General features: G+C 41.9%; 1 protein-coding gene across 7 annotated transcripts in view; it reads left to right on the top strand.

Annotated features, from left to right (window-relative positions):
- GLI3 (GLI family zinc finger 3) overlaps positions 1-21431 on the top strand; it is a 318882-nt gene that overhangs the window by 231599 nt on the left and 65852 nt on the right. For all 7 annotated transcript variants that reach the window (XM_086396029.1, XM_086396032.1, XM_086396027.1 and 4 more), the window contains 3 exons: positions 7436-7649; positions 9104-9217; positions 10767-10907. In XM_086396029.1, coding sequence (XP_086252155.1) covers positions 7436-7649; positions 9104-9217; positions 10767-10907 — 469 coding nt within the window. The remainder of the gene's footprint in view (positions 1-7435; positions 7650-9103; positions 9218-10766; positions 10908-21431) is intronic.

The raw sequence follows: 21431 nt of genomic DNA, 5'->3' as shown, positions 1-21431 counted from the left end.
CCCATCTATTTGCCCTGAAGTGATGGGACTGGATGCCATGATCTTAATTTTTTCATCCTCCACTATATGTAGAGTTCCTGAAGTGTTTCTAAAATACATTATGGATTTGTCTCATATGCTATTTTATTATTATAATTTTAAAAATTATTTATTTACTTATTTATTTTACAGTAGGTCCTTGTTGTTTATTTGTTTTAAATATAGAAATATGTACATGTCAGTCCTAAACTTGCGTGCTATTTTAACTGGTTTTAATATATTTGACTTGAATATTAATGACTTTGAAATACCTGTATGTATAGTAGGGTTGAATACATCTTAACGATTGATCTTCTACAATATGAACTTTTAGTGTCTCCCACTGATATATCATTTCTATGATTTATTATCAATTTACAGATAGATTAGAGGAGTTCTGTACAAAGGTTGACTCACATCACTTCCTTGGTGTGAAAAGAAAAATATTTTTTGTGAAAGTCAAGCATGTGTATGGATTTCAAAGTTATATATATCAATTATAATTAATATGTAACTTTCCAGTTACAAAAAATTATTTTATTCTTTGGATATATAAAAGGGGTCTGTGAAAAGTACTCAGCTAAAACTTATTGAATTAGTGAGTAAGGGAGTGGATTTTATGGTATTTATTAAAAATGTTTAAAATTGAAGTATAGTTGATTTACATCATTGTGTCAGTTACTGCTGTACAGCAAACTGATTCAGTTATTCAGTTATGTACATTAATATTTATCAGTTGCTTAACATCCTTTCTTTCTACTTACACCCCAGATTTCAGCCAGATTGGCCACAGTTGTTGAAACTCTGAGGCAGAAGAGTTCCAGATAAGGGAGAGATTTCTGGGCTATTTACTGCAATAGTAAGAGGAGACCCAGTTTGCAAAATATGACTCCACTTTGTGAAAGAATATTGACAAAACATTACTTCTGATTTGTGATGGAGAATAAATGCATCAAAACTTTCCTAACGATTCAGACTTTGGGAATTTTAATGTTAAATTTTTGGAAAATAGTGGTTCCCACTGAGACAATAATTTACTGATCGCTTTTAATTCAGAGCGGAGTTAAAACTTTTAGTTCAGTTGGTTAGTTCTTTTGGTTCAGTTAAAAGAACTGAAGTTTTAGCTCAGCTCAGAGCAAAGACTTAGAGGGAAACTGAGTCAGTAGTTACTGTGATTTAGAATTCTGTCCCTGAGTCACTGCCTACAGTGGCATGCATGCTTCCTCTCAGGTATTATAAAAAAAAATCTTCCAGAACCCTTATCAGTTTTGATGGGTAGAAATTATGTTTGATGGATGAAGACACCACACACACTATGATAAGGGATCAAAAATTCACATTTTTCTCAATTCCTTCTCTTGAGAAAACTACAGGGCAAATTAACATTAATTAATTTATTCTAACTTTTTTTTTTCCTTTTCTAATTTTTTTAAAATTTTGCTGGAGTATAGTTGATTTATAATGAGTGTTAGTTACAGGTGTGCAGTATAGTGATTCAGTTATACATATATACATATTCATTTGTTTTCAGATTCTTTTTCCCATAAAGGTTATTACAGAATATTCTAATTGTTGTCCTAGAAAGTGTTTCTCAGAGTGTCTCTCTGGAAGCTCCTGCAAATATTGCCACAAACCATACCTGGGGTGGGACTTTTGAAACTCACATTCACATATTAACAATTCCAGGGGATCCCAGGGCTGTACTCCTCAGACTTTATGACCTTGACACTTTCTTTTCCTCCATAACACTTGATTGTGGGTTGTTATCCCAGAAGGACTGTGACTATGTTAGCGCATTGCTTGGGAGGATTTAGGCCATCTGACACTTTCTACAGATCTTATTGACTGAATATAAATTAACAGTTGTAAGTCACATTCTTATAAAAATGTTTGTGTGTTTTTACTTATCCCATCTTTCATGTAGTCATTTAGAAAAGAAGTGAATGCTATTATAAATTTTTAAATTACACTTATCATATGTTGAGTGAAGAAAATTTAAAATTCAGAACATAAACTTAATTGCTCTTCAACTGATCCATTGGAAAGAGCAGGGTGAGCAGAAATGTGAAGGCTTTGGGGTCATATAGCTCAGGTGGATGGAGGAGCCTGGTGGGCTGCAGTCCATGGGGTCGAGAAGAGTCGGACACAACTGGGCAACTTCACTTTCACTTTTCACTTTCATGCATTGGAGAAGGAAATGGCAACCCACTCCAGTGTTCTTGCCTGGAGAATCCCAGGGACGGGAGAGCCTGGTGGGCTGCAGTCTATGGGGTTGCACAGAGTCGGATACGACTGAAGCGACTTAGCAGCAGCAGCTCAGGTGGACCAAAGACTGTGTCCTTCTTGAAATAAGTTGACAGAGCAATGTATAAAACATTTCAACAGTGTCAGTACTTCATATTTCTAGGAAATTATGGAACAAAGTCTGAGCTCTTTAGGAAGATTTATTTTCAGGGTTTCTAAAAATAGAATTTGTTGTCGTTATTTAGTCGGTATGTTGTGTCCACCTCTTTTGCAACCCCATGAACTGTAGCCTGCTAAGATCCTCTCTCCGTGGGATTTTCAAGAATACTGGAGTGGGTTGCCATTTCCTCTTCCAGGGGATCCTCCCAACCCAAAAATCTAACCTGGGTTTCCAGTGCATTTCCTGCATTGCAGACAGATTCTTTTATCACTGAACTTTACTTTTCAAAAACAATTTCAACCTCTGTAATCAGCAGCATGTCTTCAGCTACTGAAGTTCTACAGAGACACACAGATCTAGTTACTAGCTTTGCACTGTTTGATAAATGTTGTCAAATTGCTTTTCTTTGAAGTAACTGTTCTGAGGGGGATGGGCAGAATAACGGCCCTCCATAAATGCCACATCTTACTGCCTGGAATCTGTAAGTGTATTTTCTTACACAGCAAAAGAAATTATGTGGCTGTGATTCAGTTAAAGATTTTAGGAAGAGGAGATGATTCTGTACCATGTAGGTGGCCCAATATAACCACAGGGGTCCTTATAAGAGAGAGGCAGGATGGTGTCAGAGTTAGAGGGAGTCACAGGAGGTTGGAGTGAGGCGGGGCCAGGAGCTGAGGATGCACGCAGTCTCTAGAAGCAGGAAGAGGCCAGGTGCACAGAGACTCCAGAGGAATGCAGTACTGCCCAACCATTGGAGGATTCTGACCTTTGGAGCTATAACAGGGCAGTGTTGTTGTTCGGTCACTAAGTCGTGTCTGACTGACTCTTTGTGACCCCATGGACTGCAGCACGCCAGGCTCCTCTGTCTTTCACTGTCTCCCAGAGTTTTCTTAGCTTCGTATCCATTGAGTCGGTAATGCTATCTAATCATCACATCTTCTGCCGCTCTTTTCTCCTTTTTCCTTCAGTCTTTCCCAGCATTAGGATCCTTTCCAGTGAGTTGGCTCTTCACATCAGGTGACCAAAGTATTGGAGCTTCAGCTTCAGCATCAGTCCTTCCAATGAATATTCAGGGTTGATTTCTTTTAGGATTGATTGGTTTGATCTCTTGCAGTCCAAGGCACTCTCAAGAGTCTTCTCTGCACCACAATTCAAAAGCATCAATTCTTTGGCGCTCAGCCTTCCTTATGGTCCAACTCTCACATCCATACATGACTACTGGAAAAACCATGACTTTGACTATACAAACCTTTGTTGGCAAAGTGATGTCTCTGCTTTTTAATATCCTGTCTAAGTTTGTCATAGCTTTCCTTCCAAGGAGCAAGTGTCTTTTAATCATGGCTGGAGTCACTGTCCACAGTTATTTTGGAGCCCAACAAAAGAAAATGTGTGACTCTTTCCACTTTTTCCCCATTTATTTGCCATGAAGTGATGGGACCAGTTGCCATGATCTTAGTTTTTTCAGTGTTGAATGTTAATCCAGCTTTTTCACTCTCCTTTTTCACCCTCATCAAGAGGCTCTTTAGTTCCTCTTCACTTCCTGCCATTAGTGTGGTATCATCTGCATATCTGAAGTGGTTGATATTTCTTCCAACAATCTTGATTGCATCTTGTATTTCTCAAGAGAGCCAGTGTATTTTGTTTTAAAACAGCTAAACTTATGGTGATGTGTTGCAACGGCAACTCATACCTTGGGAGAGTGGTTCCGTCACTCATCGACTCATCTTGAGGGGCTGCCCTGTTCCTGGCAGTGTTCTGGGCACCAGGGGTTAGTGAAGAACAAGACAGGCCAGGGCCCAGCTCCCCCGAACCTAACATTTGGAGGGAGGGAGAAAAAGAGAGTCTTGTCCTGCAGTGAAAACACAGCTGTCAAACAGGAGTACATGATGCCATGAGGAGCTGTGGAGGGGGCTGGTTTAGATGGGCCTCGGCCTCAGGGGGCCTCTGTGTCTGAGGAGGTGGCATTTAAGCTGGGGTCTGAGTGACCAAATGCAAGCAGCCATGCTGACCTCTGGAAGGACACGGGAGTACTGGGATACAGAGCTTGGGATGACGGTTCACTTGGCATCAGAGAACAGGGGGTGGTGGCCCCTGTCCCCTGCCCCCTTCCACTGGTGGGAAGTCCTCAGAGGTTCTTTCCATGCTCTTGGGAGGATGGTGATGTTTTTTGTTCTACTTGACATTACATGCAGTACCCAGTCATCCCCCATCCTCTGCTTCTTCTTTATACAACTGCAAGGACTACCTCACAGGCTGTTCTAAAACCAAGAGGCGACTTGGCTCTTGAATTCATTCACTGACGTGGTTACAAGGCCAAAAACATCTACTTCTGCCATCAAATCCTAAACAGGCTTTGTAATCCTGAGCAAGTAGCCTTCCTCCCAGGAGCTGACAGCAGTGCCTGCTCTTGTGGGGTGACGCAAGGTCTCTACCTATGTCTGCTATCGCCCAGGTCTTTGCACACAGAGGAACGAGCGTATCTGTTGCTGGCTCCTCATGAATAAGTAGGGACCACTAAAATTTGGTGGTCCAGGACGTCTCTGGCAGTCCAGTGGTGAAGACTCCACGCTTCCAATGCAGGGGGCACAGTTTTGATCCTTGGTCAGAGAACTAAGATCCCACATGCCTCTAAGTACCGCCAAAAGATAAAATAAATTTAAAATTTCAAAAAAATAAAATTCGCTGTCCCCTTCTGTATGTTCTTATATCCCTTGGAATCTAAGAGTTGACATGGATTTTGACCAGTGTTTATTCCTGTCCTGTGGTTTGAACAGTGAAAATGCAGCCCCAAAAGGGACAAAACCCACATGGGTTGAAAGATCTTGCAGCCCTTCCTACATCTGCTGAGGTCAGAGATTTCGCTCCTGGGGACAGGGCGCTGCAGCACCAATGCTGGCCCTGCCTTTTTTCTTCTACAGCTTTTTAAAAGTACAAATGGACCTATCCTATCTGGCTATTAACAGTTGTAAATTGCATTATATACACAACTGAGGGCATTTCCTGCCTTGTGAAAGGCAGGAAAGACTACCTCTAACAGTCTTGATTATTAATTGGGTCCTAACTTTTTTGAGCTTCCCAATATTGGGCCCCCCAGAATTAGAGGTGTACATGACCCAAGGGGCCCCCTTACTAAGCCTACCTGATCATTCAGGTTCCTGAAACTCAGAAGAGACACATGGAGTTTTGGGTAGAGTCCATATCACATTGTAAATATATAGGTAATGGGATCTTTTAGTTTTTCTTTGTTTTTTTAATGAACAGGATGAGGTAGTTACACTTAGGAATACCCATTCACCAAAAGAAAGGCGGGGATGGGAGGGTTAAATCATTGTGTTTTTTGATGAATGGCTTGTACACCAAAAAATAAATTGGACAGACTGGCATAGAGCTCAGTGAACATGAAATCAGCTATTAGAAGAAAGCTTGTGAACAAATTCTGAGGCAGATATGCATCTTTTGATTAATGCCCTATCAATCATCCGCACAGCTACCTTCGCTAAGTCTTGCTGTAATCATTCATGGTTGCTTTCGGAAATACTGGCAGAAACTATAGCGCTGCAAAAGCGAAATATTATTACTGATTTCTCCCCAACTTACTGTGAACAATGACTGTTTTCACCAGGTTTCTGCTCTCCTTTATTAAAGAAACACAATACAGAATGAAAGGAGGGTTCCTCCAAGCCCCGTGAAATTCTCCTAGGGTATTCTTAATGATATTCAGTCTTAAATGGGCAAGCTATTGTAATGCAAGGTTCTCTGTAGGAATAATAGTAATGTAATCCCATTGAAATTGCTTTTTATGGATTGTAGCCAAATGGGCAAAATGTGGAGTCACATTAATGAAGTGAGTATATCTTCAGCATTATTACTTAAAGTTGTTGAAATGGTTTGAATTTTGTTATTGTAATTATTATATTCTCAGTTAATGCACTCAACGGCAATAGTAATTAACCCACCAGATTGGAAAATTTTCATGAATTGTACCTTTGACTTTGCAAGAAACCTTGATTCTTTCTGGATCTTACACAGTAGGATGGAGAAAAGATCTACGTAGGTATATATTTTCCCACTATTTTTTTTTTTAAGGAAGAAATTTTCACGAATGCAATTACAGTGTTTCGTGCTTTTTTTTAAAAGTCATCAGCAAATTCCTCAAGAGCACTTCATTCTCTTAAGAGGACTGGATTCCTAAACTATGCTGGTGCAGAAAACAATCTGGCACTGCCCACTTGTCCAGAAATCTTTAGGTCATCGTGGGGCTTCCTCAGAACTTCCGGTAGCCTGGGAAATACTCGGGCATAATGAAGTGGTGACAGGCATTAGCATGTATAATGGACGTTAATAGACATTGAGTGCTCTTTAGCTGGAAGAGGGAGCGATGCTTTCCCATTGGAATATTGCTCCATTGAAGCTCATTGATCACCGATTTCAGCTGGGAGAGGTTAATCCATCAGCTTCTGTAACCAGACGGCACTGATGGAAATTCTTTAGGTGGCATTCTGGATGAACCAAGCTTTCCATCTTTACAAACAAATGAGTGATATGACAAGCATGGTGTTCAAAACACATTTAACCAATTGATTTTCTTTCCTCTTGTAATAAGATCTGGAGACATATGAAAGTGTGCAGGGTGAGCCGAGATGAAAAGAATTGCTCCCTGCGTGGGGACTTACAGGATGAGGAGCCGATAAAAGTCCTATAAAGCATGTAGTCACCCATTCTCTTTGTCATATAAAGTTTGTTATTGCAATAAATAGCGTTATTGAGCTGATGCCTTTTGCTTCCGTTGTGCGGAATCTTAGGTCTGCGTATCTGTGCACATGCCCACATATGTCCCCTCTAAGCCACCACCTTTCTCTAGGAAGTTTTGAGATGTTGGTCAATCATCGTTTTCACTTTTTAATTTGAACACGCAGCCCTGATGCAACCTGGGGAGGAAAAACTAGATATAGAGGTGAGCTGGTCTCTGCATCCCATGCGAATGATGGTTTTCCCTCTATTTCCCACCTGCAGCCCTGCCCTGAGCTTCACCTACCCTTCGGCGCCCGTGTCCCTCCACATGCATCAGCAGATCCTAAGCCGACAACAGAGCTTAGGCTCAGCCTTTGGACACAGCCCTCCGCTCATCCACCCCGCCCCAACTTTCCCGACCCAGAGGCCTATTCCCGGGATCCCTACAGTTCTGAACCCCGTCCAGGTCAGCTCCGGCCCTTCCGAGTCCTCACAGGTGAGAGAGACATCTTGATGACCTGGTTTGTCTTGGGAACCACAGAGGAAAGCCATGGGGCCACATCAGCCTCGGATGCGCACAGGCCACAGCATCCTCACAGCTTCCATACCGCAGCCTGTCCACCCAACCCAGGCTCTCTGTCTTCAGGTTTGGTGACTGTGCCATGTATGTGCTCCTCAGGAAAACAAGAGCTTCTTCCACTAGCCATTTTATCCTTGGTGGAAAAGCTGCTTGATCTGGCTTCCCCCTGACCCTGTGTGGTCTGCTGTCCATTCAATAAACATGCCTCCCATGGATAGAGTAATACAGAAACTTACAATACTATGTGTAAAATGGATCGCCAGTGGGAATTTGCTGTATGACTCAGGGAACTCAAACAGGGGCTCTGTGACGATCTGGAAGGGTGGGATGGGGAGGGAGATAGGAGCGAGGTTCGAGAGGGAGTGGACATGGGTGCACCTATGGCTGATTCTTGTTGATGTTTGACAGAAAACTACAAAATTCTGTAAAGCAATTATCCTTCAGTTGAAAATAAATAAACTTTTAAAAAGTTTAATAAATAAAATAAACATACATCCCTTGAATGGATTACTGTCTTTCAGTCCCTGTGTGCTGGACTGTTGGAGTTCTTTTAAACCCAGGATTCCAGCTGTTTTCCACTAGCTTTGAAAAGCCACCAGGAGTTGGTACTCATGATTAAAAACAAGGAGACGCCTCATGAATGCCTCATGAATATCCTGAGTTTTTTTTTTTTTTTCCAATTTTTATTTCAGTACAGTTATTTACAGTGTTTCAGGTGTACAACAAAGTGAATCCGTTCATATATATCTTTTAGATTCTTTTCGCGTAGAGGTCATTGCAGAGTACTGAGTAGAGTTCCCAGTGCTATACAGTAGGCCCTTACTAGTTCTATTTTATATATGAATGCGAGCATGCTAAGCCGTTTCACTTGTTCCAACTCTTTGCAACCCTATGGGTTGCAGCCCTCCAGGCTCCTCTGTCCATGAGATTCTCCAGGCAAGCATACTGGAGTAGGTTGCTGTGCCCTCCTCCAGGAGATCTTCCTGACCCAAGGATCGAACCCGTATCTCTTATGTCTCCTGCAGTGGTAGTCAGGTTCTTTACCACTTTTGCAACCTGGGAGGCCCATTTTATATACAGTAGTGTGTATATGTCAATCCCAGTCTCCCAGTTTATCCCTCTACCCCCTTCCCCTTGGTAACCATAAGATTGTTTTCTACATCTGTAACGCGATTTCTGTTTGTAAATAAGTTCATTATCCTAGCTGTGAATACATTTTCCAAACTCTGCTACCTGGAAATAGGAGCCTTATCTGTCATCATTCTAGTGCCGAAGAAGCCTGCTAGTCTCAAGTTGTGTGTTTTGGCTGTGGTCCTGCTCGTTGGTCAGAATCTAATTTTTGTCTCTGTCCCTGCCAATGTGACCTGCAGAACAAGCCCACGAGTGAGTCTGCAGTGAGCAGTACGGGGGACCTGGTGCACAACAAACGCTCCAAGATCAAACCAGATGAAGACCTCCCCAGCCCAGGGCCACGGGGCCAGCAGGTGAGGGAGGTGCCTGACTCAGGCACCTAGCCTGGTGCCTTTCACAGCTTCGGCTTGTCTGCTGTGTTCTTGGCCTTGGCTGTATACACGCGTTTGACAGATGGCCAGGTCTGGAATTTGACTCTCTTTCTCCAGCTCAGAAGCAAACACACAAAAATGCAGGCAGCTCTGTGGGGTAGATACTTGAGTTCATAGAGTAAGTGGTTGGATGCATTTGTTGTTGATCAGGGATGTGAACAAACTTCAGGCTATGGCTCTGATCTTGGGCCTGAATTACGAGTGCCTGGCTCTCAGCCCGAGCAGGGCAGACCAAGGAAATTCTCCACAATGATCATGTTCTTTCTTGTTCTTATTTTGCCACTTCCCACTGGCCAAGAGACCCTATAGAGCCAAGAGGGATCCCGCCACAGCTAACCTAATCTAAGGTTACTTCAATTCTGGCTCTTTACCCAAAGTCCTGAAAGTACAAGTTTAAGTTTCAGTTTAGTCTCTGCTGTTACTGAGATCCTGAGCCTCAGTTTCAAAAATATTTAGATTATGCCCATCACCCTATCTTTCAGGTTCCTTGTGCCCAATATGGAGCTCAATGAATATTAATTCAGTGCCTGAGATAAGGATTGGACAAGAGTCCGGATGTGCACAGAATCTGGACCCTGAAATTGTCAGGCTGTTTTAGCCCAAACTTAAGCCCATGTTTCCTTTTCAGGGAGCACTTGAAAGATGGAATGCATGGGTGTCATGCGTTTGCTCTTACATTTTGTTAATTATACATAAACACTTGTATACAGCTTTTGCCATCTAACTGCAGGTCAGATCCTGAATTTACATACCTAATCATCTCCCAGAATTCTGGAAATTCTTTGTCTTTTCATTTCTGCAAAGCTGCCTTAGAAGCCTAGAAAAGACTATGCTGCCAAGTTTTAGATGTTGTGGCTCCTGGGCAGGGAGTGTAGCCTTGGAGACCAGAAGTTGAACCAAGGAGACATCATCCCTGTAAACATCCACAGAGTGCCTCTCACACCCTCCAATGGCAGGGAGAACACAATTAGAATTAGCAGTAAACCCTTTCCCTGAATTCCAGACTATGAGAATAAACAAATTAATATGCTGAAAAGACTTTAACTGAAAGAGAAAGACCAGTCTTTTGGGTAAAGACTACATGACCTAGTTTGATTGCTTTTCTTAAGAGATGACATCTTAGTTTTTTGGGTTTTTTTTTTTCTACCTTCGTACTCAGGATAACAAAGTTTGGCCTCACCATCACACCAATATTCTGGTTTGGATTATTGTCTTTAATCACAAGTTAATGACCTCTGAAGGTGTATTGGGTAAATCTGAAAAAAAAAAAAAGGCACAAAAATGATTCCATCTCTGGTTTCTTCAATTCACAAACACAGTTGTTAGACCTGGGCTCCATTTTAATTCCCCCCAAAAAACTGCATCTAGAGGAAGACAAGCCTACATCAAGTCTCTCCTTTTATCCGCCCTTCTACTGTGTCTGATTTTTGTCCCCCTCTATCTCCTCGCTTCCCCCTTCCCTGCCTTTCAGGAACAGCCAGAAGGAACAACCCTGGTGAAGGAGGAAGGGGACAAAGATGAAAGCAAACAGGAGCCCGAAGTCATCTATGAGACAAACTGCCACTGGGAAGGCTGTTCTCGAGAGTTCGACACCCAGGAGCAGCTGGTGCATGTGAGCGAAGGGGGCTGGGAACGGGGCTTACCACTAGGTGACCTTTCCTGTGGGGTCAGCTCCCCTGACCCAAGCTGAGTCAGCTTTCTTAGCTAGTGGCCTGGCACACTGGCTGGGGCTTTATGACTCTCTGAGAAGAAAGAAAACTCTGAGCCATGGTGCTTGACCTGTTCAGTCAGCTAAAGCTTAGTGTAAAATTCAATAAAGTCTTCAATACAGTGTAATGACTCTGATCCTGTAAGCCAGAAAACACTATTTTGAGTTAGCGACTTTGATGGTTATTGAGTTATAGTAAGCTGGACATGAATTATTATTAACCTTTTAACCAAGTTTGATTTCAGCCAAGTCCCAGTAACAATACAAAAAAAAAAAAATCGGAGGGGTGGGGAAAGTTCTTTTTTTCCTTTCTGCCTTACTGTCCTCACCCTCACCACTTCAGGACTCTCCCATTATTTAAGACAGCAGTTAGCATTCTCTATGAGAAGTAGGTAATGGTTCAGGATAAGCCATTAGCACAGTTTCTTGGCTTGAAGCTAATTCTTGCAGGCCCATAGTTATTAGAAAAAAGTGATATGTATTTTAAAATGTGTATAGTGATGTATGTTTTGGAAACTGCAGCGTGGTCAGATTGAGAACCTCACCTTCTCTTCCCACACCAGATTCAGAAGTCTCTGCTTTGCTCCCCTGCCTGTTATTTAAGAAAATGCAGGGCACCCCACCACCACCCCCACCCCAACACACACACGCATACTTGATTAGTCCTGTGTCCTCAGCTGGTGCTTCATCTTTGGTACTTTCTCAGACCAGTGGAGTCTCCCTGGCAAATGGGACCAGGAATAGCTGAGATGGAAGGGCATTTGGATAATCAGGGATGAAACGATGTCAAGGCACAGGGCTGCATTAAGGCATTAAAGATGGTTTGCCATGTGGAACCCTTTTGTAAGCTTTAAATACGACAGAAAATCTGATGGAGTAGCTTTCTTTGGGATCCCCTCCTCTCCCTTCCCGTCACTCAGACATACCATACACATACCCACTCCATTCTCTTTTACACTTTTTATTTTTTAGGCGATTCCTTTCACTTGATAACTCTCCTCCATTTAAACACTGTGCTGTGTGCGCTGTACTATGTCCAGTCGCTCAGCTCAGTCATGTCTGACTCTTTGTGACTCGTGGGCTGCAGCCCACCAGGCCCCTCTGTCCGTGGAATTTTCCAGGCAAGAATACTAGAGTGGGTTGCCATTTCCTACTCCAGGGCATCTTCCAAACTCAGGGATTGAATCCTTGTCCCTTGCATCTCCTGCTTTGGCAGGCGGATTCTTTACCACTGCACCACTTGGGAAGCCCGTTAAAACACTAAGATTATACAATTCCTGACACACCCTCCATGTTTCATATGCTGCGTGCGTGGGCTTTTTTTTTTTTTTTTTAGTATAGTTGCTTTACAATATTGCGACAGTTTCTGCTGAATCAGCTATACGAATACATATATCCCCTCTTTTTTGGATTTCTTTCCATTTAGGTCAGCACAGAGCACTAAGTAGAGTTCCCTGTGCTAAACAGTAGGTTCTCATTAGTTATCTGTTTTATATATAGTGATGTATATATGTCAATTGCTTGGGCTTTTGAAGAGTGTCTTCCGTACCCTGGCCCATCTGCTAATATATGCACATGCTGCAGTTACATTATTATTATTATTATTATTGAAAGTCACTCAGTTGTGTCCGACTCTTTACGATCCCATGGATGATACAGTCCATGGAATTCTCCAGGCCAGAATACTGTAGTGGGTAGCCTTTTCCTTCTCCAGGGGATCTTCCCAACCCAGGGATCAAACCTAGGTCTCCTGCATTGCAGGTGGATTCTTTACCATTTGAGCCACAAGGGAAGCCTGAGAATACTGGAGTGGGTAGCCTCTCCCTTCTGCAGAGGATCTTCCTGATCCAGGAATCGAACTGGGGTCTCCTGCATTGCAGGCGGATTCTTTACCAGCTGAGCTATCAGCAGTTACATTATAGGGTCAAATACATGGTTTACCAGGTTTTAAAGTCCATCATATATAGAACATTTTGAGGGTTTAACATGACATCTGGGTCCCTCCTCCCCATTTCTTTTTTAATTGTGTTTCCTTGTAATAGGATAGAGAGAATTCTAGATTTCTTCAAGCCAGCAAGAAACTAAAAGTCAAATGTTTTTAATTAGGGTGTATTTCCAGATTTTTCCATGAACTTAATTTGATTCCTGCTCTTTAATTTGATGCAAGTGTTATTTTTAAGCCAAGCCTGACTTAATGGCCTTTTATTCTTGCTGACTGTTTTAATAGAAACCACAGACATTGTAACACTAAAGAAGAAAAAAAAGTTTGGAATTTTTCTTTTAGTATGGGGAAATAATCCCAAAGAGGGGAAGAGGCCAAGAATACCCTCAGTGATAGAGTGAGTGAACAGCGTACTTGGGAAGAACTATTTGTACAAAACCTGTCGTCATAAACGAGCTGTTGGCAGTGCTGCTTGCCCTTTAAAACGTCCTTCTGAGAGAGGACTCAGTCTCATGGTGCCTTTTCTGTGGACAAGTCATTTTTCCAAGGACTACCCTGATTTTGGTCCAGCTGTTATCAAATGGGAAAGGCAATAGGAGTATATTCTAAGTCTACATTTAAAAGGAACCGTGTTCTTCATTAGAGGCTGGTTTTAATGTAACATTTTTGGGTTGTGGTGATACCTGCATATTCTCCATGCCTTCTATGCCACAGGAAAGTTTTTAAAAGACAGTGGATATCACAGATACTTCTATCTAATCTCACAAAAGGTTTTAGGTAGGAAAGATGCTTTAACAGAGAGTTCTGAGTAGTTTTAAGGCAAGGCTGCTTCACCAATCAACTAAATGGCCACCATGATCTGTTTTATTATTACAACTAGGGAGTGAATGACACATGCAGTGACACTTTTTAACTTCAAATCGGCAAGAAGAAATTTGTGTCAGGAGTAGGAGACTACCCAATATATTCGCTTTGTGATATTAGTTTTAGTCTGAGATTAATTATAGGAGTTCAGGAAATTTAGCTAAGTGAAATTAACATTTTTAACTTACAAAAACATAAATAAGGATGCTGGTTTAATACCACTTCTTCCATACCTTTTTACTTGTTATCTGGCGTGCGGAAATTCCAAACTTGTATGTTCAAATTGATTTTCCTTCGCATGGCAGGCATAATAAGTGCCTTCCTGCTCATGGTGAATCTGATAACTTCAGCAGTGGCCTGGTGTATTATTTTTTTTTTGTCAATGGAATGAATAGCTAGTTCAAGTCCACCTAATTACTTGGGTGGCAGTCGGGCCAAAAACCAGTGGCAGAACCCAGTTTTATAGGGGCAGAACGAAGTATGAACTGTGTGCGCTCCTGCGACTCTCCTTGGAGAGAGGACATTTTGTGAATTAGTTGCATTTTCATGCTCCCGACAACCAAGAGGCAAGGTGTTAAACCATTCTGATGCCCTGCCTTATTTATAGCCATGACCCATTCTTTTTCCCCCTCTTACAGTTAATAGAAAGATTCATGATTCTTCATGGTTGTCTATCTAGTGTCTGACAGTCCCGACTGCCTGCGAAAGCAAGTCACTATCTATAATTGATATCCTCCCGTGGAATAGGGTGCTGGCTGCAATTGAAGGGCTTTGCTGAAAGCTCTTAAATCCTGACAAGTTCTCCCCTTGTTCTGGTTCAGTCGCTGAGCTGCACGGTTGGAATTCCAGAGTCATTTGAACTTGGTGCAGAAGGGAGACATGTGTTTCGCATTAGCAAATCACAGAGTTGAAGAGGAGAATTAGGGACTCAGCCGACTTTGCCCACCAGGTCGTCTAGTTTTCAGTGTACTGCACTCCGTGTTCTCTTGAAAAGATGACCCTGGTCCATTACTGTCCGAACAGATGGGCTAAATATTGCCTTTGCCTTCCCTTCTCCTTTATTTCAAGCCCCTGTCCGTCTCCCACGGTGTGTTGATTCCAGGTTTGCTGTGAGGTCTTTATCACTGGGATGTTTAATTAATTTCTCTTCTCAGCAAGATAATTATAATTGGGCTCCATGACTCTCCAGCTAGTATTAAATTTGTCATAAATTTACTTCTATGCCCAGAAGCTAAGAAGATAGACGTATTTTTTTGTTAGCTGGTTTTTAGTGTACTTTGCTCCCTTCTTAGTTAAAATAGGAATAACACAGTAAGAAGGACATAGAGTACAAAAATTAATTTAGAGTACTTTTGATTAAGACCAAATTTACTAATGATTTGCCAAGATGCCAGCATTTTCTCTTACCTTGACATGTGAAGACACATATTCTAACATCTCAAAACAGTGTGAAAAGTCCACACTTCCCCTTTAATCTCAGATGAATTAATTCTCTTTTTGCTGTTGTGCATTATATATTCCAAGACACATTAATCTTACATGTTTCTGAAAGTTGTAGAATATTGGTTCACAGCATGTGGTTTTTGTTTTGGTCTGGTTTGGTTTAGTTTTTTTGCTGTGTAAAACAACTCAAATTCTATCTGCTGGCCTGGGTTCTGGAAGAGATGAGAGAGGCTCCCAAAACTTCCTAAGACCCATTTCCCTCTTGTATTAATTCTGTCCTGAAAGACAGTTCCAGCTTTGGCTCTTGAACAATGGAAAAATATCCAATATGCGTTGCCTGCTGCCTAAGTTAGTCTCAGGTTGTTGGCTTCTGAATGGCGTTGTGTGTACCACTGATGCTTTGAGAGGCTTTTTAAAAAGAAGGAAAGGGAATATATGTGAAGGACGAAGAACGTGTACCTTGGTGTGAGTCACCACTGTCAGGCTTCTAGTTATGCTTAAAAATATCACTGGTGGAATCCAGAAGAATAAAGACAATATAATCATCAGAACTAATGCCCACCTGTTTGCTCTCTCACTGCCATTCCCTTAACTTCTATTTCACCCCTCCAACCAGTTCTTTTCCATTTAAAGAATAATACATATAATATTTGTTCAAAAGTCTTAAAAAGATCAAATTATTTTTTAACAGTTTTATTCCCCACGCTGATCCCCCCAGAATAATCCTGCAGGGAGAGCCTTGGCAGTTACACTGTGGGGGCTCCTGTCTCCTGCATGTGAGATCGAACAGCAGAGAATGTGAGAGGTGTTTGTATTAGCCCCCAGCTTCATCTGGGTGGCATGTATGTCACTGCACTCCTTCATTTGTATCTTTTAAGCATGGTGTCAAAAATGCACCGTTTTATACGATGATTAGCCACCTACTTGGATTTTAAATGCTTTCATATGCTGCAAATTTTGATCTTTAAAAGCTTGCTGAAGTTTTCTTTATCAGAAGAACACAGCTATAATCACCTTTGCTGCCATTGGAACACAAATTCTATACATCAGCAGCATGAAAATGCAAGACTTTCTTCTTAATATCATAGAGATGTAGATATAAAGGAAGCACATCTAATCTGTAAAGAATTGATGCATCTGTAGAAACGCCAGGAAGAGTTACGATGTGGTGAAGACATTATTTTCATATTAATACCATGTTCCCAAATTTGCATTTTAAATATTTTCCAGCTAATTTTGATCCCTTTGCTAAAGTTGCATTGTATATCTTTACCTAAGAGAAAATTGAATTTAGGATGTGATCAGGGTCTCTGATAAGAGACAGAAATTAGTTTTGTGTGCACATAAAACCTCAAATGAATGAGTGAAGATTTTGATCTTATTTTCTCTACATGGAGTTGCTAGTTAATTTAGTTACTCTAATTATTTGGAAATACTGCATGGAAAATGTAGACGAAGAGCTACCAACTTCAAAGTCATCCTTCGACAATCATGCCCCAAGGGTCACATTCTTTTTAGAGTTACTGCCTAAATTGCACCTGCAGAAATTGTTCCCATAAAGACACTCAGGAGATTATACCGAGTAGGGGGCACAGAGGGCTGTGTGGCCCACCAGTGAGAGCCTCCTGGGGCCGGCGGAATTCTGAGTGGCAGCCCCATCTCTGCCCTGACCCTTGAGGTGACCTCCCTGGAACCATTTGACCCCTTAGAACGTTATTTTCTCACTTATCATACTGTGAAACAGCCGTGAAAATAAGTGCTGTCCCCCATGTCCAAGGCCAAACAGAGATCACATGCAGCAGCCCTAATGAGAAACAGACAGAGGGTCTCAAAGAGGTTACATGTCTCTTTGTTTTATGTACGTGTGTGTTTTGCAGGGTGGCATGGGGGAGGGGTGAGGAGTGGTGCCATTGGGTTTTGTGGCTTCCGCATATTAGCTCTAAGGCTTATTTTATATTCATTGTTCCTGAGCTGAGATGTGCACTTGACTGAAGCTAGAGACCCCATTCTCTTCCTCCGTTGTGGATCTGACAGATGGGACTTCCTGAGATAGTTCACCTCCCCCAGCCTCGGTTGTTTTCCTAAAGCAAATGAAGGATTCCAATTGGATAGTCCTTAAAATAAGGATGGCAGACAGGTTTCACTTCAGATACCAACTTACTGGCTGGCAGCCACCTGTGATCTTGAGCTGTGCTCTCCCACACTTTCCTGGGGTGCTGAGCTGTGCTCTCCCCCACATTGAGTTGGGGAAGTAGGGGGTAAGGAAGTATAGCCTGCCATGGATGAGGTTTCACAGGAGGCAGGTACTCACCATCTGTTTCCCAGGGTCTTTGCCATCTCTGTAGATTAAGTCCCCTCCAGAATAATTGTAGTTAATTTTTCTAAGGGTGGTATATTAATTACTTGAGTAATTATTGAATCATTAAAGTTTCCCCTTTACTAATGTGCCTTAGCCCACGAATGAAGAATAGCAAATCCATATTTTGAATAAGATATAACTGGTGTCAAATAATTTCTTAGTTGCTTTCTTAAATTTGTCCAGCCATTTTATACCTCCTGAAATAGTTCATCAAAACCTTTATCCAAATAAGTGTTTCTGCCATTTGGGAAGGATTTTCCTATCGAAAGCTTTTTGACCAGTTCTGAATGATACTTTAGGTGAGATTCTGGATTCTGCCAGTAATTGGTCCCCTGGGACTCTGTGTATGGACTCAGTTTATACAGGAAAAGATGATGTCACTTTGGGCTGGGCTGCCTACCTTGCTAAAGTTTACTTGCAGATTTTGCTGAAATCATGAATCCTCTTGTTTGTCAGAAAAAGTATGTGCTGACAAACAGCAGCTCAAGTAGAGGGCCTGGGCACAGCTTTCTTGCTGCCCACTGCCCCAGCTTAGTAGTGGGCACCTTGCCAGCAGGACTTGGGCCGAACCTTCCTGGAATGGTCCTTCTCATTGGGAGGGGGAGACAAGGAGACATAAAAGCATAGTAAACAATGTAAGGTTAGACATAATGAAGCTGTAGAGTGTTGTTGTGATTCTAGGGTCTCAGAAGAAGATTAAGGGTATAAGGATATCTAGAAAGGCTTCTGGGAAATTTTGGAAATACAGTTAAGGTCAACGTAAAGCAGACCATATGTGGGGGTCAGCTTTTGAGATATGGTGATCATGGTGATGATGGTGGTGAAGATGCTGGTGATGATGGTGAGGATGAGGATGATGGTGGTGATTTTGTAAGAATAAACAGCACCGTATCTGCTAGGAAACTTTGGCTGACCACTTTTCTGCTACAGTACAATGTGCGTTTCAAAGCTGACAGGCCTGGCTTCAAAGCCTGCTCTCCACTCCAGCCATGTTACACTCCTTCTCTGTGAAACAAGAATAATAATAGTATTTACTTCATTAAACAGTTGGGGGAATTAGCTTAAAATTAGACTCAATAAAATGTTAGTGATTCTCCATACCACCAAAGTGAAGTGTGAAGATATTTACTGGCTGCTAAGTGGGTACACATTGCCCATAAAAACTTGGTTTAGGCTGGTATTTGGGCAGTGTTTACATTGGTATATCATCATGAAATGAATAACTGCATAAAGATACTGACTGGAGCTCCAGTTCATGAAACCTCGGAGAGAAGGGCTGGAGAAGTGGGTCCCTTTCTTGTACTCCAGATCCCTCACTGGACTTGCTTGCTCTGTGTTGAGATTTACAGCCTCATCCTATTATGTGTTCATCTGTGCTAACATCCTTCTGAAAGTTCTCCTTAATGGTTGCCCTAAACCAAGGCTTCTCAACTTTAGCACGTCTCAACTCTCTGGGGGCAGAGGGTTCTTTGTGGTGAGGTCTCTCTTGTTCCTTGGAGGCCTGTTCACAGCATTGCTGACCTCTGCCCAGTAGATGCGAGGAGTGCCCATGCCCCATGGTGACGACCAAAAGTGTCTCCAGACGTTGTCAAATGTTCCCCAGGAGTGGGAGAATCACCCCTCTACTGCCCCAATCTTTCCTCTTGCAGTGTGGGAAGAAAAGAAAACAGCAAAACAAAAAAAGTATATTTGTGATTAAAGATAAGTTTTCTCCTGTTTAAATGGACTTTAGGACAGTGGTTCCCAACTTTTTTGGTACCAAGGACAAGTTTTGTGGAAGACAGACTGGGGAGCAGGGGAAGGCTCAGGTGGTAATGCGAGCCATGCGGAGCAAGCCATGGGGAGCAGCAAACAAAGCTTCTCTTGCTTGCCCACCATTGTTCACCTCCCGATGTGCAGCCTGGCTCCTAACAGGTTGGGGACCCCTGCTTTAGGATGTTTGGATTAAAAATAAAAGATAACCTCATTAAATAGTCTCCAGCAAAAGGTGATTATATTTGTATTACATATATATAATATTTATGGACATTATATATTACATTTATATATATTCTGTGTGTATATGCATTCATGTGTGTGCACGTATGGGGTATATGTTGTATGTTGTGCATAAATTGGCAGAATTTTATTTTAAAACCACATTTGCTAAGGTTAGGCACACTCAGTAGTTCTCAGTCCCCAAACCAGCCAAGCCCTTTGTCTTAGTGGAGAAATTCCATCACTATTTTTTTTTTTCTTGCAGACTGAAGGAAGTCATTCAGACTTCAGCTTCTGAGATCATGGCAAGCAGGGTTGGAGATCAGGCTCCCACTTTGACATAAAACAGAGCTCCAGGAACAGAAAGCAATTTTCTAGTGCAAGGAGTTTTTGAAGATTCAGAGACATTTACGTTTTTCTGAGATTAGCTAAATACTGCCACAAATAGATTTTCTTTTTCATTTCTAGAACGATTAATGTTCGCACGAGAAGAGAATTGTAAGTGGCATATCCTTAAAAGACTATGCTTAGGCCAAGGCCTTAAACTTAAGCCACCCTCACCTCCCCACCCCTGCCAGTTACCAGTAAAACTAGCATTCACCAGTGAGTGGGGTGTGGAGAGAGTATTGGATGGTATGTTGGATATTTACTTTTTTTATCCCCAGAAGATCCCCTGGAGAAGGAAATGGCAACCCACTCCAGTATTCTTGCCTGGGAAATCCCATGGACAGAGGAACCTGGCAGGCTACAGTCCATAGGGTTGCAAAGAGTCAGCCAGGGCTTAGCAACTGAGCACACACCCACTACCAAAAAACTGTTTCTGATTTTAAGTCACTCAACAACTTTAATCCTCAGTTTATCATCAGTAAAGTGGAGATAATAATATCTATCTTATTTTCCTCACAGAGTTTTTTAATTTTTTATTTGTAAGGATAGAATGAGATCATATGATGGAAGTACTTTGTAAACTCTAAAGCATTATTCAAATATAAGGAAGAATAAAACCCAGAAGTAGCAATAAAAAAGCCTAATTAACTGAAGAATGGAGAGATTAAGGTTTTTCATTAGACTAAGAAAAGAGTATATAAATATGTTGGTAATTTGGTTGTGCCCCCTCACCTTTGTAGGCTCTTACCAGCTACAATGCATCTTTGCCATATAGTGGCCACTACACAAATTTCAGGCATAGTATTGAGAAGACAAAAGCTTCATGCAAGTTAGACTTATGGACTTGGCGTTGAGAACCTGAGACACTCATCTTTCTAAATCTATCCCTTTAAGTTAGGAGAACATACAGGGCAGGCCGTTCAGGAAGAGACAGGGCCAGGTATTGGGAAGACAGAGCAGTGGGAAAGAAAGTAAAGTGAAGGGACGGAAGAAGGACTGAGAGAAACGTCTAGAATGGAAGTCAGACAACTCATCTAGCAGTCAGGTCGCCTATGAAATGGTGCTTGAAATATTATCTTGAAAAAGCAAGTGGATGTAAAAAGGGAAAGACCATTTTGGGGAGGAGCTGGAGCATCCATGTGGAAAAGATAGCAGAAAGAAGTTAATGGGTGCAGAAAGTATGGGAGAATTTTACCTAGAAGTGGCTTATATAAGGATGGACATTTCTTGTCGTATACACAAAATGACTCATTCTGTGCTTTGGGACTGAGGAATGGTAAGTAATGCAGTGATGATAGAACCAGAGTGTGTCTGCAAGGAGAAAGGTAGTGGGAAGTAAGGTTATGGAGCGGAGAAGCAACATTTCATGGGTGACCTGACTGCTAGATGAGCCGGCTGACTTCTATTCTAGATGGAGTAAGGAGAATTGATGTTTCTGATAAGAAAGCTTGAGCCA

Source organism: Bos grunniens, chromosome 4 (genome assembly GCF_055505025.1).
Source record: "Bos grunniens cultivar Pamir isolate PY7600 chromosome 4, Bosgru_T2T1.0, whole genome shotgun sequence".
Classification (NCBI taxonomy): Eukaryota; Metazoa; Chordata; class Mammalia; order Artiodactyla; family Bovidae; genus Bos; species Bos grunniens.
This window is presented reverse-complemented; position numbering and strand designations above follow the sequence as displayed.